Here is a 22,500-nt window from a genome sequence, read left to right as displayed (position 1 = left end):
ATTTTGATCAAGCCTTTTTTCCATTGTTACATTCGTCTTTGTGTTGGTCCGTTATCATTCACACTCATTTGTAAATTATGTTGCCCAACTTACGGTTTGCATCATGTTCAAAACTTTAAAACATTTTTCATTCGACAGGCCATTCCATGACTAACCTATAATATTTTCATATTAACTCGTTTGACGCACAATGACATAAAGGGACGCAATACATAGCACAATGAAAACATTTAGGATTTTTAGGATTATATCCCTTTAGTTTAAAAAAGAGAGTTTGTTCCATTGACGTCGTTGTTGTTTTCATTATCGATCTCGGTCTAAGCCGACGTGGACTTATACAAGTTTGATAACCGGACGTAATTATGGGCTGGTTTTTTCATTGTTGTAATGAATATTATGCGTTGGTTTGAGAGTTTTTTCATTACAACAATGAGACCATAACAATTTGGGTTATGAGACCTGCAAATAAGTAAACATCGATCTAAGCCAAATGTCATTTACCATCGCTCGTCATTCGATGTAAAATTGCTGGTTACTCTAGGAAAGATCTCTTTCGTGTCGTGTGTTCTAGAAATTTCCCAACCATCTGGAACAAACTTCCAAAAGAATTACGGCATTGGTCATCGGAAGAGATGTTTTGGTTCTTTTCCAAATTGAATTGCTGATGCCCCCTATAAAGTGCTCTGAGCGCTTCCTCGTATTATTATAGAGCGCTGAACAAATACAATGTATTATTGTTGCAATTTATGTTTCAGTACCCCTTAGTAATTTACAACGCTAGACCTACCCATACCAAGCTCGAAAAAGAGCTGCAGAGTACGTCGGGTGCTTGGTATGGGTAGGTCTAGCGGCTCTTCTTTTTATTATTAGTATTTTGTCCGTGCCCGACGTCTTTATCCGGAAGACGGCAGAGGACGGCAGCCGCGGGTCGTAGGAGTCAGTTTCCGGTGTGTGTTAGCCCTTTGTCGACTAGTGCGAACGCGTCAAATGCAAAATTTAGGTCACCCAGGCTCACTCGTTGAAGTGACGTGTAGAATTTGTATTCCCGTCGTTCGTCATGATCCGGCACTTCCGTCCTCTGCGTTCATCCAGATAAAGACGTCGGACACGGACAAAATACTAAGACTAAAGAGAAGAGCCGCTAGACCTACCCATACCAAGCTCGAGAAAAAACGGTGTGGATTAGCCCTCAGAAGTGACGTGTAGAATTTAGATTCTCGTCGTTCGTCACGATCGACGCAGAATGAAAGGTGTAAACTACCAGCAGCAGCTACTTACTGTCAAATTTCCTGAACCAAAGATTGAACCTTGGGGCTTGGTCTAAGAGTTGAAGTGAGTCAGTGGCTCAGGTCATCTGAACGGACTTGATTCTCCGCTTGACTCTCGAGTAGTAGCTCGAGTCATAGTCATGAAGGTGTTGCTTTTTATGACAACAACTTGAATGAAATAGTAAAGGTTTAATATAATGTTTATCAACAAATGCAAGGTAGGAAAATGGTGGATTTTATTCAATATAATCGAGCACGAATATACATTAGGTGAATATCGTAAAATAATTACATTGTCAGTAATATGTGACCCATTGCCTCAAAACTGTATTATGTCGGGACGAAGTGTTTGCTGGAAAATAAATGTGTCGCCACAAATATGAAATTTGGGGTTAATTTCTCTTCGATATGATGGAGAATAAACATAATTTCTTGCATTACATATATTACCCCAAAGTTCGTTCAATTCATCCCGACATAATTCCATTTTGAGACCGTGGGTCATATACACCTATCTCTATAGTCTCTCTTTCTCTTTAAGTTTTTCACACATAGGCACACACACACACACACACGCACACACACACACACACACACATACACACACACATACCTCTCTCTCAGAATTTTTGAAAATTGAAATTACCAAAAATAGCAGTGGCAAAAGAATATGACTAAAATGGACTTTTAAAAAAGAAGTAGATTGTAATATGATAATGAGCATGGGGTATTAAATATGGTATCGTTATTGATTGTATGTAATATGACAATGAGCATGGGGTATTAAGTATGGTATCGTTATTGATTGTAATATGACAATGAGCATGGGGTATTAAGTATGGTATCGTTATTGATTGTAAAATGACAATGAGCATGTAAGATGTCTTTATTCTTTATTCGTCATTTAAATAAAACAATAAAACATTGTATCTGAATATTGCCGATTTGGGAGTATTTTGTAGTGCTGTAGCTTCTTGCTTCTTGCTTCCTATCATCATTCGTATAAAGGGAACGGAATACAAGCAGAAAGTCAAAAAATTATAGATTAGGAGTTCTCAGCATAAGAAACAACACTGAAAACTAGAAAGAAAGGGGAGGGGGAGTATTTTTCAAACAGAGAACAGAAAAAGATTCTAGGAGTACTCTATTAACTTGTCTAATACGAGTGAACTCAAGAGCGCCACCCAGACACCGATGGAAGCCTTTGTCAAAAGTGATACATACACATAATTAAGCTATTTCAATCACAAAAAACACACAACTAGGAGACGACTTAAATGGGGAAAGATTCCATTTGCGGGTGAAAACACATTTGACTGTCACTATTTTGACGAAGGATCTCAGTGTGGGCCTCGGGAATATTAAATATAATCAAATTATAGCAATTTGGAGTAAGGATCCATAAATAGTTGGTGGTGCTGTGGAAGTTTTAAAATAATGAAAACATTGTGAAATGTAGTCTCCAAACACTAGCCATTAACGCAGGTGACCATTGTGATGAAGTGACTTCTAAGGCAGATTAGAGTTTGTGTGTATATAATCATTTTTTTCCAAACTGAAGGGGTTCCGATAGCTCAGTTGGTAGAGCACTCGCTTCACACACTAAGCGGCCAAGATCGATCCCGGGTGCAGTCGAGTTTTTTTTTCTAATTCCCCTGTCTACCCAGCAGGGTCTGTTAGATCTGGCGGAAAGTACTTTGCGATAGACTAGCGTCCTATCAAATGATAGCAAGCGATTGCTATTGGCTGTTTCACGCTATAGACATCGCGGTAAACTTCGGCTCCATTGGCGCAATGGCTCTGAAGGACTACTACTTGTGCAAAATAAAAGTGCCATGCTATGTCTACATGGAATGTAACATTATAAAATAATTGAAATGACTGGACAAGAAAAGAGAATGGTCATCTTCCATTTAACACATGAGGGGCAAGTTGGCCTGGTCGAAACGCATTGCACCAACATCCGGAAGAACAAGGTTCGACATCCCGTCTTTTTTCTTGAGCAAGAAATTTAACCACATATTGTTCATTTTCCAAACCTTCACTGTGACTGACGTCTCGGTGATCAAGATATGCCTCGAGAAATAAAAATTCTCTCAGGATGAATAAAAGGAATTTTACTTTTATTATCATACCTATTCTGACCAACACGCCGTTCTACTCCATCTCAAAACAAAGAACCTTCATGATTAGATAGTCATGTTCGTTGATGTCTGCAGTAATATTATAGTTGTCATTGTACGATGATTAATTCCTTGCTAGATGAAGAAATAAACCCACACGGAAACAAACTATAGGTATAGAGACAAGGTCTTAAAAGCAATATCCTCTTAAGGCTAGAATATAGATGAATCAATTCGGTGATGGGTCGGGGGGGGGGGGGGGGTTGAACAACATTAGTAGAAGAAAAATATTATGGCCTATTAACTAGTAAACTGTCGTACTCTGGAAAAACATGTATTTAAAATTTGGTCAGAAAACTCGTCCTTCAAATATCGATCGATTAAAAAATGATCCTCATCTTTTCAAAAATTTCAAACCTGGGACTTTGTGAAGTTAAAGAAAACCACAAAGAGTGCTTTTAAACCTCTCCTGACCAACTATAGGAAAATCGTCACATTCGTTACGACACAACCAAAATTTTTCTTATTCAAATTTCTCTTGTACATCATAAAATTAAAAAATAATGAACAGTGTGTTGTAGAGCATGTTTTGCTAAAGAAATTGTGTATCGCAAGAACTTTACTGTTATTGTGTTTGAATGATAAAAAATCTATGTTTGTTTTAGTTGGGGAAAATCCTGAAAATGGCTGGTAAGGAGAGGATTAATCCATCCTGATGGAGGAAAATAATAGAACCTAAACGTCTTCGTTTCCAATTAAAAATAAAGGAATGATGGAAAAATGATGTTTTGTACAAAAGTGGGAAACTGATTCAAAGGATTTTTTGAGTATGAGAAAGCAAAGTCTAAAGCGATTGCATAGTGCAATCGATGTAGAAATGTAATAACAGTATTGATCCTGTTTAACAACCTAAATGAAAGGACTGCTAAATTGTGACAAACGCATACACGTCAATTTCTCATTTTGGCCAGAGATTTTGACTTTAATATATTGATCGTAAAATAAGATTATCCTTTGTGTAATTGTTTGTGTAAATCTTTTTCCTCCAATTAAACATCTGCAGCATCCTTGATACATCTCTCCTTCCCACCTACACTCATTTACACAAGCGCTCAACCACCAATACTTACGCACTCTCTTACACTGGGCACCACCCTTCAATTTTCAATTTACATTTCATCTCCTTATCACCCCCTCTCTTCTCTCTCTCTCTCTCTCTCTCTCTCTCTCTCTCTCTCTCTCTCTCTCTCTCTTCCCTTGCTTACATACCCCTTACTCTTTCCCAGACCCTCCCCTCCCCCCTTCACCCCCTCCTCCTTTTCCCCTTCCTTTTTATGCAATGCATTAATCAGAAAAAAATACAATTCATTGGGTCATAAAATAATCTCAGTTAAATATTTCATTTTCAAAACTCAACGATGCGATCTGCATCGATTTCGAAGTTGAATCGGAGAAATAATGTGAGTGAAGTGGTTTGCACTTCCTGTTGCACCGTTTAACTTGACCAATGTCTCTACTTTGATGTGGCCCGACATTAGTCAACGTTAAACTGTCGGTGAAATCTTTCTTTAACCATATAACTGCCGTACTCCGGAAAGATATCTATTTACAGATTTGGCCACAAAACTCGTCCTTCCATATCCTAATCCTTATCCGTGGCCTGCGCTTGTATGCACGTTGCCTATCATATGCCTCCACGACGATCGGTCCTTCTACCTCCCTCATGTACTTGGAGTATGTTGGGATATTGCTTGTTGACTGGTAAAAAAAACTGGTCAAAACTGTTAACCTCTGACGACTACGAGCTATTTTTCACTCTATGTAGCCAATGGCTTTCAATGTGCCATTTTGCCTTTTTCACAAGTTGGATGGGTTTCCCTATTCTATGCAAAACTTTTACGTTTGTTATTCTGTCTGACCATTTGATGTTTAGCAATCTTCTGTACAACCGCATTTCGAAAGCTTCTATGCGGTTTTGACAATTCGGCTTCGTGAAAGACAAAGGTATTTTGGCCATCTTCACATTAAAAACAATACTACAAAGGTGTATTGAGAAACAAAAAGCCTGTACCTCTGCTTCGTTGACTATTCAAAAGCCTTCGACTCGATTAAACATAAAGATATGTTTGAAGTATTCACATCCATTGGAATAGAGCATTATGACGTCCGCCTCGTGAAAAATATTTGTACTGGAACAAAACAGCATGTGTAAGGTAGGACGATGAGACCTACGACTTTTTTATATTAAAAAAAAGAATGAGACAAGGATGTGTTTTATCGCCAGACCTTTTCATCATCTACACTGAAATAATCTGCCGTGAAATTGAAGAAGTACCAGGCATCTGTGTTGGAGGTGAGAATTTGACTAACGTGAGATATGCATACAATGCAGTTCTTATTGCTTACACACCAGAAAATCTTCAGATTATATTTGACAAATAAGTGGCTTGTAGCGAATCAAAGAGATGTTTGCTCATGGAGACAGAGTGCATGGTCGTTAACAAACAAAACCAAGATCTATCTTTTCACCTCACCGGCAAAGGAGAAACCATCAAACAAGTTAAAAAGTATAAATATCTCGGTGCAACTATCACGAACGACAATAGAGATTTTTTAGAAACAAAACAAAGAATGGCCATAACTAAAACACATCCCTTCCATTTCGATCGATTTAAACGATCCTCATTTTGGCAAAACTCTTTAACCTGGGATATCGAGTTTTGGAAGTTTTTGCCAAGATGAAGGCGGGTCGTCTAAATCTATCGATATTTGAAGGTTGAGTTTTATGGCCAAAATTGTCAAAACATTTCTTTCCAGAGTATGGCAGTTAACTGAATAAAAGCTTCTATATTGTGGTAATCTAACGTTTGATATTAAGATCTGATCAAAGAATAAATTACCTTCATTTCCTGCAGACAAGATGATTATATTACAGTCATTAAGAATTATTCAGGTAGTGTATCTCGTAAGCATTGTAGTCCTGTGTTTATGACTAACGAGGAAAACAAAATTCAAACTAATCAAGCGAAATGTATATCAAGAGAGAAAAAAAAGCCAAATTATAGACCGACAATATTCTTTAAAAATAAATAGATTAGTTATACTAAGCAAATTATTCTATTAATTTTGATTACTGAATGAAACGTTTTTAGTGGTACGTAGTAAAGGACTGCATCGATGATGATGATGATGACGATGATGATGATGATGATGATGATGATGATGATGATGATGATGATGATGATGATGATGATGATGATATTTAATAATAATAATATTAATATTAATAATAATAATAATAATAATAATAATAATAATAATAATAATAATAATAATAATAATAATAATAATAATAATAATAATATAATAATAATAATAATAATAATAATAATAATAATAATAATAATAATAATAATAATAATAATATAATAATAGTTATAATGATGATAATAATAATAATAATAAATGATAATAATAATAATAATAATAATAATAATAATAATAATAATAATAATAATAACAGTAATAAGACGAAAATGTTTATTGCCATTAAGGGCCTTCCATAAAGGTAAACGTATTTGGATTCACATAGTCTTTAAATAGAGTGTAGGATTTTTTAATTTGGAAATCCCAGAATATAGGGAGGAAACCAGTCTTGGATAATCCATCTTCTTCAAGAAACTGATTATTCGTTGCAAATTCAATACATAATGTAAAAAGTACCGGTCACATTTTAATACTCGTATTTCATATTTATTCGACCAAACTCATTGCATGTGATAAATTACAATATTTATGTAAATAAAATGTATTTTTACTAATCGGGAAACATAAAGTTTCAGCAATTTCAACAAGCACCAATTATCTGTGACTCTGGCTCAACCGCCCAAGTTTCACCTGATATCTATCATATTCCAATCTTGAACGGCCGTAATACAAGAGACTTCTATCATTTTTCAATATTGAACGGCCATAATACAACTGATTTCTATCATATTCCAATCATGAACGATCATGATATAAGTGTCCTCTATCATATTCCAATCTTAAAGGGCCATAATACAACTGATTTCTATCATATTCCAATCTTGAACGGCCATAATACAAGTCATACTATTATATTCCTACCTTGAACATGCATTGTACCAGTTAATTTTTACCTATTCCGCCAGTCTTCAACGGTCTAGATTCAAGTATCTTCTAACATACTTTCTAGATCTAGCAAACTTGTTAGCACTTTGAAATGTATGTTTCGTTGACACAATGATTAAATACTAAAATTGCGTCAAAAAGTGTGTTTGGTTGCGAGACTCGAGCACTGCTATGTGTGATCAATCGTCTAGATGGCGGAGTGACTCTTACGTTAAAAATTGAATTTAAAGTCTAATTACCCAATTAACTCTTATGCTCTGGAAAACCACATATTTAGAATTTGGTGGACAGAAAAACTCGTCCTTCAAAAATCGATCGATATAGAAATTAAACGACCTTCATCTGGGAAAATACATTCTCAAACCTGGGGCCTTACGAGATCCCATGTTTGAGAAGTTTTGATAAGATGGGGATCATTTAAATCGATCGACTTTTGAAGGACGAGTTTTTCTGGCAAACTTTTTAATGCATGTTTTTTCCAGAGTACGGCGGTAAACTGTTTGATGAAATGTCAGTTCAATGAAATGCTCTTGTTTGGGATCGGAAATAATTTCTTGACCTACAAAATAACTAAATTTCGCAATTTTAAGTTTACCATTTTGACATTTAACTAAATTCTCTTCATCTGATACATCCCGACTTAATACAGATTTGTTAAGGTGGGCCACGATTTTCTAAAAGCCCTTTGAGTACAAAGAATGTACCATCTGTTTTTTTTGCGGGTGTATCCGTAGCCATCGTTATGTTATAGCCTGATACTGAAATCCAAAAGGACTGGCATTTTGACGTCATTATTTGGTCGGCCACGCTGATACTGACCAAAAATGACGTCAAAATGCCAGTCTTTTGCCACAAAAGAAAACAAATCATGAGTTGTATTCAATAGTTCAACCAATGAAATAACTTGTTTCCATGAGCTCTACTAACGACAACTCACTAAGCGGTGCAAAACCCAAATAATGACGTCAAACTACCAATCCTTTTGGATTTCAGTATCAGGCTATAACATAACGATGGCGACGCTGATACTGACCAAAAATTACGTCATAAAAGAAGAAGACGTCACCAAACGAAAGTGAAAATAGAAGTGCCCAAGCAAACAAATGATTCAATGGGCATGATCTATATTAACTTTCCATGTGCTCGAGGTCATTGGTCACATTGCAAAATGTGCTCAAAGTGACCCACTTAGTGAAAAGTGTTCACAGTTTTTAAAATATCTAACATCACGATTGGTCACGTGATTCAGCTTGACACATGGGTATGTTTATATCATTTGTAAACAAAGCAGCGTGTTTACATTTGTTAAGAAATACCCACTCGTTGGACAGCAACAAATCATGTGATTGATGACCTGCTTTTACGAAAACATGAATATAGATCGCTCCCATTGGTTGAGCTTTTGACCGATTACAACTAACAATTATTTTTATCCCGTGATCTTTGACTTTTATGATGAATGTTTTGGGTTAGTATCTGGCTATGAGTTTACGAGGGCTAAGGTGTATCGCGCATGGTTTGTACATGATATATACTTTGATTCTCCTCAACCCAAATACTGTGTAAATTCACCAGTAGATTTTTGACCAATCAAAATATGGAATTTGTGACACACCTTCACGCGTGCTTGGACAAACATGGTAGGTTGTTTATAAACAATAACGTGAATGAAACAGATCTGTATCTGATCATTGTTGTTGTTTTTATACAGCCGGATTGGTGACTAGTTATTACACCCCTATTCTCGGTCATATTATAAACGTTTAAATTCACACAATGGTTTTCTGTGTTAGTTCTATTGATCAAGCGGTAGAACAGCGGGTATTTTACTTAGACACATATCATCGATAGTAAAACCTGTGTAGTTTGCAATGTTAACCAATCACTGTCAATATTTACATTTTGACGAATGTCCGAGAGGCGTGGTTATCTATGTGTCTATTAGTGACTTAATTGTTCGTACACTAGGTATTCAATCTAATCACAACCAGACTGCCATTCCGCCGGCAACCAGCTGGTATCATAATTCCACGTCATTGTCGTCAAAGAGTTCTGGCTCGTCGTCCTCATCGTCCCAGAAATTAAGTGTCTGGGTGCTAATGCTGTTAGCGTTGCTGTAGGTCTGGGTTGCGTTGGTGGACCTGCTAAGACCACTGCTCACCGAGTCGTAACTTGTTAAATTGTTCGGTCTTGACATCTCGTAATCTGTGGAATAAAAACGAGAAAAAATTTTCATGCAGTATTTTGAAGAAAAAAAGGATGACTCTCTTAAGAAATAAATGCATTTTTTTCAGCAAAAGTGTTTATCTTGAAAAACGCATTTCTTCTTTAAACCCATCTTCAAACCGAATGTGTAAATAATTCACCAAATCGTATAGCAATTGGTCAATATCTTTTAAAGTTTTCAAAACAAGATCCAGTGGTTTATCTGGACTAGCCAAGAATTGATAAAGATTGGAGGACATGGATATTACAAAATTTCATATCTCTATGCTACATAATTTGTTGAAAAATTAATTGGAGTTGTTGTATTCAATCCAGCTCGATCTGTTTAATCTGAAGAAATCATTTGCGATGTACTAGCGTTCTATCTAAATGGTAGCATGTAATAGCTATTCTTCAATGCTATGGAAAAATGAAAAACTCCATGGTCTACGCGGCTCTAAAGCATTAAATGATAATAATGTACGCGACATAAAGTCATAAAGTTAAGTTATTGTGCGCCGTCTAAAACATCTAATTTAAAAACGAATAAAAAGACATCTTTTGAACATTTTAAAAGCATCAATTGGTCACGGATAATATATCTGTTGAAAAAAAAAAACACACACACACACGCGCGCGCGCAAACACACAAAAACAACGAAAACAACAAGCGGAAGATCTCTAAAATAATTGAGAAATAGCATTAAGTTTGTTTTCTAAGACAAGCAATTATAGCCAATACTTTAAATAGGAATTAAAGCAAAGGTACAAACCAGGATCATTAATACCCTATTTTTTGATAACTTGTGAAAAGAGAAAACTGCCTTAACAAGTTAACTGCCGTACTCTAGGAAGGCACGTATTTAAACAATTGGACAGAAAACTCGTCCTTCAAATATCGATCGATTTAATGACCATCATCTTGGCAAAAACTCTCAAACCTCTCATAAGCCCCCAGGGTTTTGGAGTTTTTGCCAAGGTAAGGGTCTTTTCAATCGATCGATATTTGAAGGAGGAGTTTTCTGGCCAAATATTTTACAACGTGTTTTTCCAGATTACGGCAGTTAACTTGTTAATAGCATTCAGACAGATGTAAGATGTGAACGAAATAACTGATCAATCTGAGTCATGGTAAGACGGAACAACAAAAATAGAACGGGTTTCAATTTAAAAAATATGAATGACCTACACATCTGTCTTTCGATCAAAGTATGGCATCTTAGTGAGATTGAAAGAAATCATTCAATATCAAATGATCAAGATATAGATAGTATGCATTTGGCAAAGAAGCTCACAGCATTGCCATCCGGAAGTATAACGGGACAACACACAAAACTATGTGTAACCTTAAACGTTTATGGTCTGGTTAATACAGTTTAATGAGAATTACTCATAAACACGGGTGGCAAAAAAAAAAAATAATAATAACAAAGACATGAGTGACGTCAACTTCATTCAATCTACAGTGCTTTTGAATGAGTCGACGTGAATACATTGTTATTTGCAGGTCTGATAACCGGAAGGACGCAATTATGGGCTTGATTTACCATTTTTGCAATGGAGTATAATTTGCGTTGGTTTGAGACAACGACGAAACCATAACAAGTTAGGCTACCAGACCTGCAAATAAGTTAACGTTGACTGAATGGTATCACAGCCTTATTATAGGTTTGAGTTCTTAAGATTTTTCTTTTGGTTCAAGTCACTTTGTAGCTGTGTGATTTCATTCTGATCTCTGACATGAGTGACAATTTGATTAAAGAAATATGAATATTTTGGAGATATTCAAGTAAATCAATCTAAAGATTTTGATAGAAATGACAAGTCGCTATCAACAGACTTTGAATATCCATTCATTGCTAGTCTTCAACTTCAATACCCCCTCCCTCCCCCACCAATATTAAATGGAGCGTTGGGTTCTAAGCCTTTCAAGATTGTTTTATGAAAGAACGGGATCCTACCGTTAAAACATCAAAATATATAAATGTTAAAATGACAATAAAACATACAGAAATTTTTTGCCGAATTTAATTTGTTCAGATATTTGATATGGAGAGAGTTTAATGGAGGTCTTTATCTAGCCTGGCACTCAATGAATACGTTGTTTTACGAAACGTGACAACAAAGATAAACACATTTTGACAAACTTAAATTACGGTTGACATGGAATATTTTAAAATGGTAAACATTCCTATCAAAAAGGCTAGATATGCGTCGCATAGAACTGCAAAAAGAATGGTTTGGATCATAGGTCTATATTACCAGATTTTCAACGACCCTCTTTTTGCTTGTACAAATGAACATATATTAGATATTCATCTTAAAGGCAGACATCTACATCCATTTTTATTGCACGAATTTATTTCAATGCAGAAAATTTGAAATAATGTGCGGCTATGTGGTCCCGTGGTATGACACTCGCTTTCGGATCAGAAGGGCCTGGGTTCAAGCCTCGCTCGGCGCATAGTTGAATCCTTGGAAAAGGTGCTTTGCTCACATTCTCTAACCGTGCTCGGGTGTAAAATGAGTACCTGGCCGTTAACAGCCTTGTCTCTGTCCCCAAAAGATTGTAATATCGCCTAACAGGCCTCATGTCTCGTCCTACATACTAAATGTTGCTGTTGGCCAGGGACCCCTTGTAAAGCTCTTCGAGCACGTTTAGTGGATATTGCACTATATAAAAAGCTTAATTTAAAATATATATATATATATATTAATCAGAAACAGAGATTTATTATTAAACCAACTGTAGACCGCCGATTATAAATTGTATTTATTTTTCTATCACTGGTTACTGGATGATGGTCGTCTATAACAAATGATAATATTATTAATAAAGATTTTAATGCACGAATAGACTTTAGACCATTAGAACAAAAAAGGAAAGAAGTTAAAATTACACTTAGGCAAATCGGTGAATACAGATCAGTACAGATTAGGAGAAAAACTAGAAAGAAACCATCCGATGGGGAGAAGGAGGGGTGGAGGGGGGGGGGGGGTGAAGAGAGAAACAAGAGACAGAGGGTTGAGGAGGATAAAAAAGAATATCGATAAGGTTTTAAGGAAAACTGAGATAAAAACAGAGGAGTGTGTTTTATAAGCGGAGAAAGCAGGCAGCCTTAGGCCATCACACGCTCCCCCTCCCTCCGTAGACAAGTCGGTGTCAGTTGATGGGCATATCAGCCGATCCGGCCAGTGGCTGTCCTACTTCTTCCGGATCGGACATTCAAAACAACAATCAAAATAAAATTAAAATAAAGAATGACGACGTTGATGAAGCTAGTGATGAGTAAGATGATATAGAAATAATGAAGAATAATGTGGTGCTCTCTCTCTCTCTCTCTCTCTCTCTCTCTCTCTCTGTGTGTCACACACACACATACACACACAAACACACACACACACACACATATATATATATAATATATATATATATATATATATATATATAATATATATAAACAAAAACACAAACATTCTCACTCTGTCATTCTCTCTCTCTCTCTCTCTCTCCTCTCTCCCCTCTCTCTCTCTCTCTCTCCCTCCCTCCCTCTCTCTTTCTCTTTCTCTCTCTCTCTCTCTCTCTCTCTCTCTCTCTCTCTCTATATATATATATATCTCTCTTCTTAATATCAGTGATGATAATTGCCATTGTTAAAAAGGAGGAAAATGTATCGGTCCATCGGTCAAACTCAAACAAAATCATAACATAAAATATCAGTTTTGTATATTATATTACTACTTCTAGTGTACCTACATCTATTCTAAATAGTAGAGATATAACTTACTTTATGTAAATTTTTAATGAATTGTCCTTTCATTAAATCGGTCTTACAAATAAGACTCAAGTATCTTTAATAAATTAAAATTGTTAAACATTGTAAAAACAAAGGTGAAATGATTAAACTAAGTTGAACACGTATTATCATTGTAACAGATTGATAGCATCCCTTTATAACCAGATGACGTTTATGAAGTTAACTTGAAGATTGATAGAATAATGGGTGACAGAGACATGTGGATAAGGGAAAGATAGAAAGGGAGAAACAGCTTGAAAGTAGTTTAATTGATGGGAATTTTTTCCTCTTTAGGGGGAAATTATAATAATTATTTTATTAAACGGACTACCACTCTTGACCTACTTACAAATAAAATCTAGACTCATTTAACCCTTCCTCCACCCCCTTCCTTTTCGACCATCAATAGGCTTCAACAGTGATGACGTCACTTCCCCCTTAATGACGCATGGTAACTTAGTAACTGGCTCTAAACTATCGGAACAATGGCGGACGCCCTTATGAACTATTTCTCCGACGAGCATAACAGTGTAGCCAGAGGAGAAAAACATAAATATGATCATGTATTGACTTTTATACATTCTGATCACATGACATATGAAAAGTTCTATCCAGCATGAAGAATAAAAAGTACTCATTTTCTTTGTCTCAATTTTGACATCTGGCGCCAGTTTGTCTAGAATGACACCATAAAAATGGGAGTGTCACCAAAATTCATACAACTGAGCACAGGTGTCAAAATATGACACAAGACATGATGGTGATTTTTTCACGGATCCACCACTTGACTTGAGCTTTTATCAGAGGAAAATAGTTGGCACGGCAAAATCAGCTGTATATTCCCGAGAAAACCCCCCAAATCACGGAATTCCGCGGATCCGCAGAAGATTATCATCACTGTAATGTGTGTGTGTGTGTGTGTGTGTGTGTGTGTGTGTGTGTATGGAAATTTTCCCTTTTCATCTTTCTGTCTCTCTTTCCCTCTGTCTATAATATTATAATAAGCATTCTCTCTCCCTCTTTTGAATCTTTTTGGCGACTTAAAAGCACAACAAATATCGATCTTCATCAGCCCAAACAATCACCAATCACACAATCATCTTCATCTTTCATAGGAAACGTTTTGGCTGGTGCACTTTTTCATTAACTTTAGTATAATATGGAGTCGTCTGCTGTAGTGACTCATAATTTAAGATAAGAGTTTTAAAAAAAAGACATTCGTGACAATAACTTGCCGGTTATAGCAACAAGAGGTCACGTGATCATCAGGCAGAAGCATCAATTAAAGCCAATGGCCGTCATTGAATTATTCGTTTGTTACTGTAGATTACAATGGTAAGATCATTTCCAACATTAATTTGGTCTCGCTTTTTAAACTTTTTTTCTTATGGTCTAAGTCTCTGCATAAGAATATTTATTGATAATACTTATTCTACCACTAAACATTATCTACTAAGTTTGAGTAATCAGTGATAGAAAAATAAACAATATATAGAATCAACAGAAAACAGCTCGCTCATCAAACAACCTTTTGTTTCTGATTAAGGTTATAATTTATCTGCCTTGAAATGGAAATGTGCAATAGATTTGCACTGCAGGGTGTGCAAAGAATTGGGTTTTATTTTGCTCAATCAACACTATTTTTTGCCGTTTTTATGTTGACATCATTGGGGGAGGGTCCTCAACAGATCTAAATTTCTTGGTCTATGAATCACATATGAAGGCCACAGGGGAAAATCGATCAAAGTCTGAAAGACACTTACTGTTCTAATGTCACAATAATTTGGTATTAAAATCAACCAAGAGCTTGTTTTTTTATATGCATCTGACTTGTGGTCAAAATATATAAGTTTAGTAATTCACATTCAGTTCAATTCATACATCATGTGGCGTTTTCAAATGGGTTTCCAAACTTTAATTTTGATTTTCTCAAAAGCTGAAAAATGTGACTTTGATCTTTTTCCCCTGTGGTCTTCATATGTTACCTTCGTGATTATAGTTCATAAATGTCCATTATAAATGTACATGCGATTATCTTTACATCAGGATTAATTATCCAGTAAACTATTAAGACTTACCATCACTTTGTGTGCCCGACTCAACTCGGACGCTGGCATCGCTGGCACCTCCCAAACTGTTGCTAAATTTAGCCTGAGCTGTTTTGGCCATCATACTCTGGCGAACGTTTCGATCGGGCCGTAATAGAATTATGTAAAGCTTTGGCGTAAACATACAAATTAAAGTCACCGTAGCACTGAGACTGATAGAAAAACACATAGTAATAAGTCTGACCCGTATACTATGAGCCGTACTAAGAAAGATGACCACGAATGCTGCCCATATAATGCAGGTAGTGTACATTGTGAAACCAATGTATTGAGATTCGTTGAATGCTTCTGGTATTTTTCGAGTCTTTACTGCATAAATTGTACAAATTAGCACTAAGAAAATAGGATATGAAAACCCAATCATGTACGCGAAGCCTATCGCTGCCTCGCAAACGAGTTGGTGGTCCGCTCTTGTGGCGTAGAATGGAACAGCATTTGGTGGGCTTGTTAAAAGCCAGATGAGACTGATGATAATTTGACACGCAACCAAACTGGCACAAATGACCAGCTGGGATTCCGGGCTGATGAACTTTGGACGCTTGATAGTTCTTTTACCAGCTCGAAATATTCGAGAAATCCTGTTCGTTTTGGTTAATATGGCTGAATAACACACCGAGAAACAGAATCCGATCCCGACAATTTGAGATCCGCAGACGTATTTGGTGGGTTTGGTTAGTAGGAGAAAAGTCATCCCGTAGCACATAAGAATTCCCGATAGAAGAACGAAGCTCAGTTCCCTGCCAGATGCTTTGACCACAGGGGTGTCGCTGTATTTGAGGAAGACGACTACAACTGCTGACGTTGCAAGGATACCTATTGTTGACAACGCCATTGCAACGAGTCCGATGGGATCGGTGTGTTTGAGGTATTCTACTGGTATTTCTATGCAGTAAGTCATATTGTAAGCTGGAACTGTTCCCATGGGACACTCCTCGCAACTGAAACACAAAAATATAATTGATTGCACTAGACCTTATGCACTTTACTTATTTGATACTTCATTATTAGATATAATTTATTTGATTTGAATCAATGAAAATGACTGTATTTGAGTAATTCCATACACGTTAATCAAAGTGCATGTATATACAGGTCTGATAATCGAACGCAATTATGGGATTGATTTTAACACTTGTAATGGACAATATTATCGCGTGGGCTCGAGAGTATTTCCATTAGAACAATAAGCCAATAACAATTTTCGTTATGAGATCTAACAATAAGTACCTACACGTCAATTTTGATCCATGAGAAATACAACGTATTTGGATGCCTTTTATAAACAGATACAGTGAACATTTTTCCCATTATTCATGAAAGTGCCAATAATGATGATGTCAATGATGATAATGATGATGAAGATGATGATGACGACGACGACGATGATGATGATGATAATGACGACAACGACGATGATGATGATGATGATGACGACGACGACGACGATGATGATGATGATGATGATGATGATGATGATGATGATGATGATGATGATGATGATGATGATGATGATGATGATGATGGAATATGAGATAATCTTATAAGTTACAGCAATGCAACCCGGGCTTTATCGTTACAGTATTATGATTCGGGTTTCATTTGAACCAATGGTCACCATGGTATGGTGACTGCTCTATTGAAGATAACGATTGAGTAAGTGGCTGCAACTCGATGAATGATGATGATGATGATGATGATGATGTTGATGATGAAGATGATGATGATGATGATGATGATGATGATGATGATGATGATGATGTTGATGATGATGATGATGATGATGATGATGATGATGATGATGATGATGATGATGATGATGATGACAAAATATTAACTTGGGTGAATAAAGTATTGTTTTAATATTATTGTTAGTATTATTATTATTATTATTATTATTATTATTATTATTATTATTATTATTATTATTATTATTATTATTAGTATTATTATTATTAATATTATTATCATTATCATTATCATCATCATCATCATCATCATCATCATCATCATCATCATCATCTTTATAATTATTGGTATTGTTATTATTATTATTATTATTATTATTATTATTATTATTATTATTATTATTATTATTACTAATATGGTGCGGCTATGTGGTCATATGGTATGACACTCGCTTTCGGTCGGAAGGTCCTGGGTTCGAGCCTCGCTCGGCGCATAGTTGAGTCCTTGGAAAAGGCTCTTTACTCACATTCTCTCATCGTACTCAGGTGTAAAATCAGTACCTGGCCGTTAACAGCGTTATCTCTGTCCGAAAAAATTATAATGTCGCCTTGCAAGCGTCATGTCTTGTCCTAAATGTTAAATGTTGCTAATTTATTATTATAATTATAATTCTTCTTCTTCTTCTTCTTCTTCTTCTTCTTCTTCTTCTTCTTCTTCTTCTTATTATTATTATTATTATTATTATATTATTATTATTATTATTATTATTATTATTATTATTATTATTATTATTATTATTATTATTATTATTATTATTATTATTATTATTATTATTATGAGGAGGGGGAGGAGGAGGAGGAGGAGGAGGAAGAGGAGGAGAAGAAATTTTATTTCAGCTTCTTATCAACACAATATTTAGTTTTCACACCGTGTGTCCACGGGTCTGTATTCATAGGGGAGACAATTCTTGCACTTCCAACAACAGCCCTTTTGTTTCCAAGGATCCATGTATTGACGCCGTCCACAAGCCTGGCTACAGATGGATGGGGGGTGATTTGGCTCTGTTGCCCGAAATTGGATCGGAGAAGTCTGTGAGAAAATCATGACCAAAAAAAAAGAAAAAAGAAAATTATGATATAATATAGGATGTAAAAATGTTACCATAACAGACAATTAGGTGCAGCGTGGCTCAGCGGTACGGTCTTTGCTTCGGACCCGGAAGGTACCGAGTTCAATCATCCGCCGCTGCGCTGTGTGGCCATGAGCAAGTCACCTCACCCTAACTCAATTTGCGGCGCTGCACTGCGGCTGACGCCTGGGTTATTCCAGTCTTCCCTTGAAATAAACGCAAGAGACAAATTTCCCCTATGGGATGAATAAAGGGAATTTTTCTTTTTCTTTTTCTTTTCAATTGGTTGTCCCTCAGAACCATAAGGCCCGTGGTCTATGGCAAATACTTCCCAACTTTGAAAGTTTTTGACAAGATGAGGTTCGTTTTAATCGATCGATAATTGAAGAACGAGTTTTCTGTACAAAATTTACAAATACCTATGGACAAAGTGATACATATAATATTACGTGTACTCAAAGAAACGTTAATGCATTTTATTTAGATATGTTAAGAAATTTGAGTTGGAGAAAATGACATTATTTCAAAGATTTTATATAATTTGTCTAATTAATAAATAATTCGAAACGATTTTGGGTAGTTATCAAATAAAATTAATTACTTTTATAATTTGAACTTAATGGCATTTCAAGGGACAGAATTCTAATTGCTCAATTCTTTCAAAAGTAGCATTCAACAGACTGGCACTCTTAAGAACCGCTACATTTCATATAAAAACTTGCAATAAATAACGATGTGAAATTGAATGTAAGCTTCAATTTAATTACGAAACCAGATAGAATGGACGTTCGGGTTTCCCCTTTATCAACAAACAGGATGAATGAAACTAAAGTTGAATGAGATTATATGGTAGTTGCGTTGTTAACAATCAATTTGCACTGCAATCGGGTTTTCTCGAATTGATTGTCGGCTTAATGAGGCCAATGCACTTTAGCGACCTACATTTTGTATAATAATACTACTATAATTCCAAATCCTCTCCAGATATATTATTTGTTTAGTTTAGGAAATGGCATACATTACAATCATAAAGGATTACCTATACCGGTCGAAACTATAATACACTCATGAACGAACGATAAAAAACAACAACAGGAGAGAGGAAAGGAAAAAAAAGTTCTGCTGAAAACGCAAAATACAATACAAAAATTAATATGCAAAACGAAAGAACAAAAAAACGGCTGGCTTCTTACGCTGGTTTTGTTTCAAGATGTCGCCGATGGCTGACTCGGCATAGCTTCGGGGGAGTTAACGAAAATTGAGTTTGTTAAAAAACCTGATTGTATGAAAATGAATTAAGATCAGAAACTGATGGAATAATTTAGACGTTTTTATTACATCAGCAACTCCTTTAAAACATTTTTTTTTCTGCTTTGTTCCATGGACAAACAAGCTAGGATACGTGTCTATATCGTTCGCTGTGCCTGAGGCTGTCAAGAGTTTTTACTCGTTTCTTGTTTGTTTTTTATTTCTTTTTGTTTTGTTTTTTAATTTTGTGTGTGCATTTACTGAATAAATATGATGAAGGCGTTGAGGGACGGAGTCAGGCCATAATGATGTGGGCAGGGGTTGGGGGAAAGTGGCATGATTTTAGATTTTAATAAGAAAAATTCATGAAGAGTAAAGAATTTAAAAGGATAACGACGATGGTGGGGATTGTGTTGATGGTGATATAGAAGAAGAAGAAGAAGAAGAAGAAGAAGAAGAAGAAGAAGAAGAAGAAGAAGAAGAAGAAGAAGAAAAGATGGAGGAGGAGGAGAAGGAGGAAGAGGAGGTGGAGGAACAAAAGAAGAAGAAGAAGAAGAAGAAGAAGAAGAAGAAGAAGAAGAAGAAGAAGAAGATGATGATGATGAAGAAGAAAAGATGGAGGAGGAGGAGAAGGAGGAAGAGGAGGTGGAGGAACAAAAGAAGAAGAAGAAGAAGAAGAAGAAGAAGAAGAAGAAGAAGAAGAAGAAGAAGAAGAAGAAGAAGAAGAGGAGGAGGAGGAGGAGGAGGAGGAGAAGGAGGAGGGAGAAGGAAAAGAAAAGAAAAGAAGAAGAAGAAGAAGAAGAAGAAGAAGAAGAAGAAGAAGAAGAAGAAGAAGAAGAAGAAGAAGAAGAAGAAGAAGAAGAAGAAGAAGATCACGTTTATATTACCCATTTTGTATTTAATTTGAAAGATTTTCTGGGAGATTTTTTCTCCAAAGTTGAAATTCATAACAAGTGTTAAATCCTAGGTGTAAAATTTACACTTGTGCGGCTTCTTTATCAATCTATGCATAGAGGCGATTAAAAATATTACTTGATAATTATGATTAATTATGTTTGCCTACGGGCAGCCAATAAGTTGACATTTATCACCCACTACAGCGGTAAGAGATTTAGTTAAAAGAGATTTTGAAAAACGGCCCACTCAGTTCAAACCCTTTCTTCAGTCAGCCAACAACAAAAATAAAATAGAGGGACTGGAAGAGGGTTTTGGAACTGAAACGTTGTGTCAAGTACTTTGTTCTTATTTTTCAATTTTTGAAGCTCACAACATTGGCATCCGGAAAAAAACGGACCAACACACAAATCTATGTATAATCTTAAACGTTTATAGTCTGGTTAATACAGTTAAGTAAGAATTACTCATAAACGCGGATGGCAAAAAAGAAATAACAAAGACCAGAGTAACGTCATCTTCGTTCTATCTATATACATTGTTTTTTAACACTTCAATACACCCATCTTGTTGAAAATCAAATAACCGATTGGGATAGTGTCTTTCTGAAAGGTTTGAATCTAATGTTGAATGTGACGTCGAGGAAGTCAATTTTTAAAAAAAATATTGCATCTATTGTACTTTTTTTATTTGTTGTCTTAATAAGTCTGGAGCGAAATATGGGTAAAAAGAAGTAACCAAATTCAACCAATGGAAAAATACTGATGAAGTTAAATGTTTCAACAAAACCCAAAACAAAGAAAATTGCACCTTCGTCACTTTCCATAATTGTGACTTTTACTCTTATATCACTCCAGACTTAATAGAGAAAGCTTGAGAGTTCTCGTCAAAACACACCAGCCATTACAGAAGAGAAATATTACGACACCAAATGGATATTACGACAAAATCATTTCGACGTTACAGTGTGTATATTTGCAAAATATTCAAGGACAACAACTCCAAGATTTGTTATTTATCTGACTCGTATTTTATTAGGAACAAGAAAAAATGTGTCACATAATGTTTTGTGTCCAGTTATAATCTAACAACACGGGCCACGCGAATTCTTCTTCATCGAGCAAATGATGAGATTATTGGAAATCACCTGACAAAGCTCTAATTCTGCTCAACTAGCATTTGATTCAGTCCTACAATACTTGTAGATTGTCTGACTTTAAAACTGCGGTCGAAGATGTTGGGCAATCGTCCAGGCCGTGATCTCTATAAAGGCACACGTTCTAAAGATCAACATTATAACCTCCAAGTGAGCAGTTGCGACGTGATATCACGAGAACGGCATCAAAAAGAAACAAATTTGATAATAGGATTCAATAGTCTGATGTCACGTCCGCCCAGCAACGAGCAGCTTGGTTCAAACAAAGAAAATCGGTACTTTTTATTCTTCATGCTGGCTAGAACTTTTTCGCATGTCATGTGATCAGAATATATAGAAGTCACAACATGATCAGATTTATAATGTTTTTATCCTCTGGATACACTAATATGCTCGTCGGAGAAGTATTTCATAAGGGTGTCCGCCATTATTCCCATAGTTAGTAGTAGTAGCGTATGGCTACACCTACAAATGTATTTCGTCAACCCAGATTCTAAAGTCTTCCTCCACCCTAAGGATGGTTTCGTAGCCACCTTCAAGTTTAGTGACTGGACAGTGGAGGACGATGTGATCGCTGGTCTCTTGGGCTGCCTGGCATTTCTGGCAGATATCACTATTTCCAAGTTTCCATCTGCACATATTTGATGCAGTTCTGCCATGTCCAGTTAAGAGGCGGTTTGAGAAAATCCAGTATTTCCTAGCGTTATTGAATGCAGGCACTCTTTTGGTTGGAT

At 35.9% G+C, this 22,500-nt stretch overlaps 1 protein-coding gene across 1 annotated transcript in view; it reads right to left on the bottom strand.

Moving 5' to 3' along the window:
• Positions 1-8,515: 8,515 nt before the first annotated feature.
• The window catches only part of LOC144971047 (metabotropic glutamate receptor 2-like), a 147,555-nt gene continuing 133,570 nt past the window's right edge, over positions 8,516-22,500 (bottom strand). The window contains exons 10-12 of the mRNA XM_078911372.1: positions 18,268-18,428; positions 15,624-16,591; positions 8,516-9,748 (exon numbers count right to left, since the gene is read on the bottom strand). Coding sequence (XP_078767498.1) covers positions 9,564-9,748; positions 15,624-16,591; positions 18,268-18,428 — 1,314 coding nt within the window. The 3' untranslated portion in view covers positions 8,516-9,563. The remainder of the gene's footprint in view (positions 9,749-15,623; positions 16,592-18,267; positions 18,429-22,500) is intronic.

Source organism: Berghia stephanieae, chromosome 4, assembly GCF_034508935.2.
Source record: "Berghia stephanieae isolate SIO BIC M18660-M18661 chromosome 4, UCSD_Bste_1.3, whole genome shotgun sequence".
In the NCBI taxonomy this organism is placed as follows: Eukaryota; Metazoa; Mollusca; class Gastropoda; order Nudibranchia; family Aeolidiidae; genus Berghia; species Berghia stephanieae.
The sequence above is the reverse complement of the archived record's forward strand: the minus strand, read 5'-3'. Positions and strand labels throughout refer to the sequence as shown.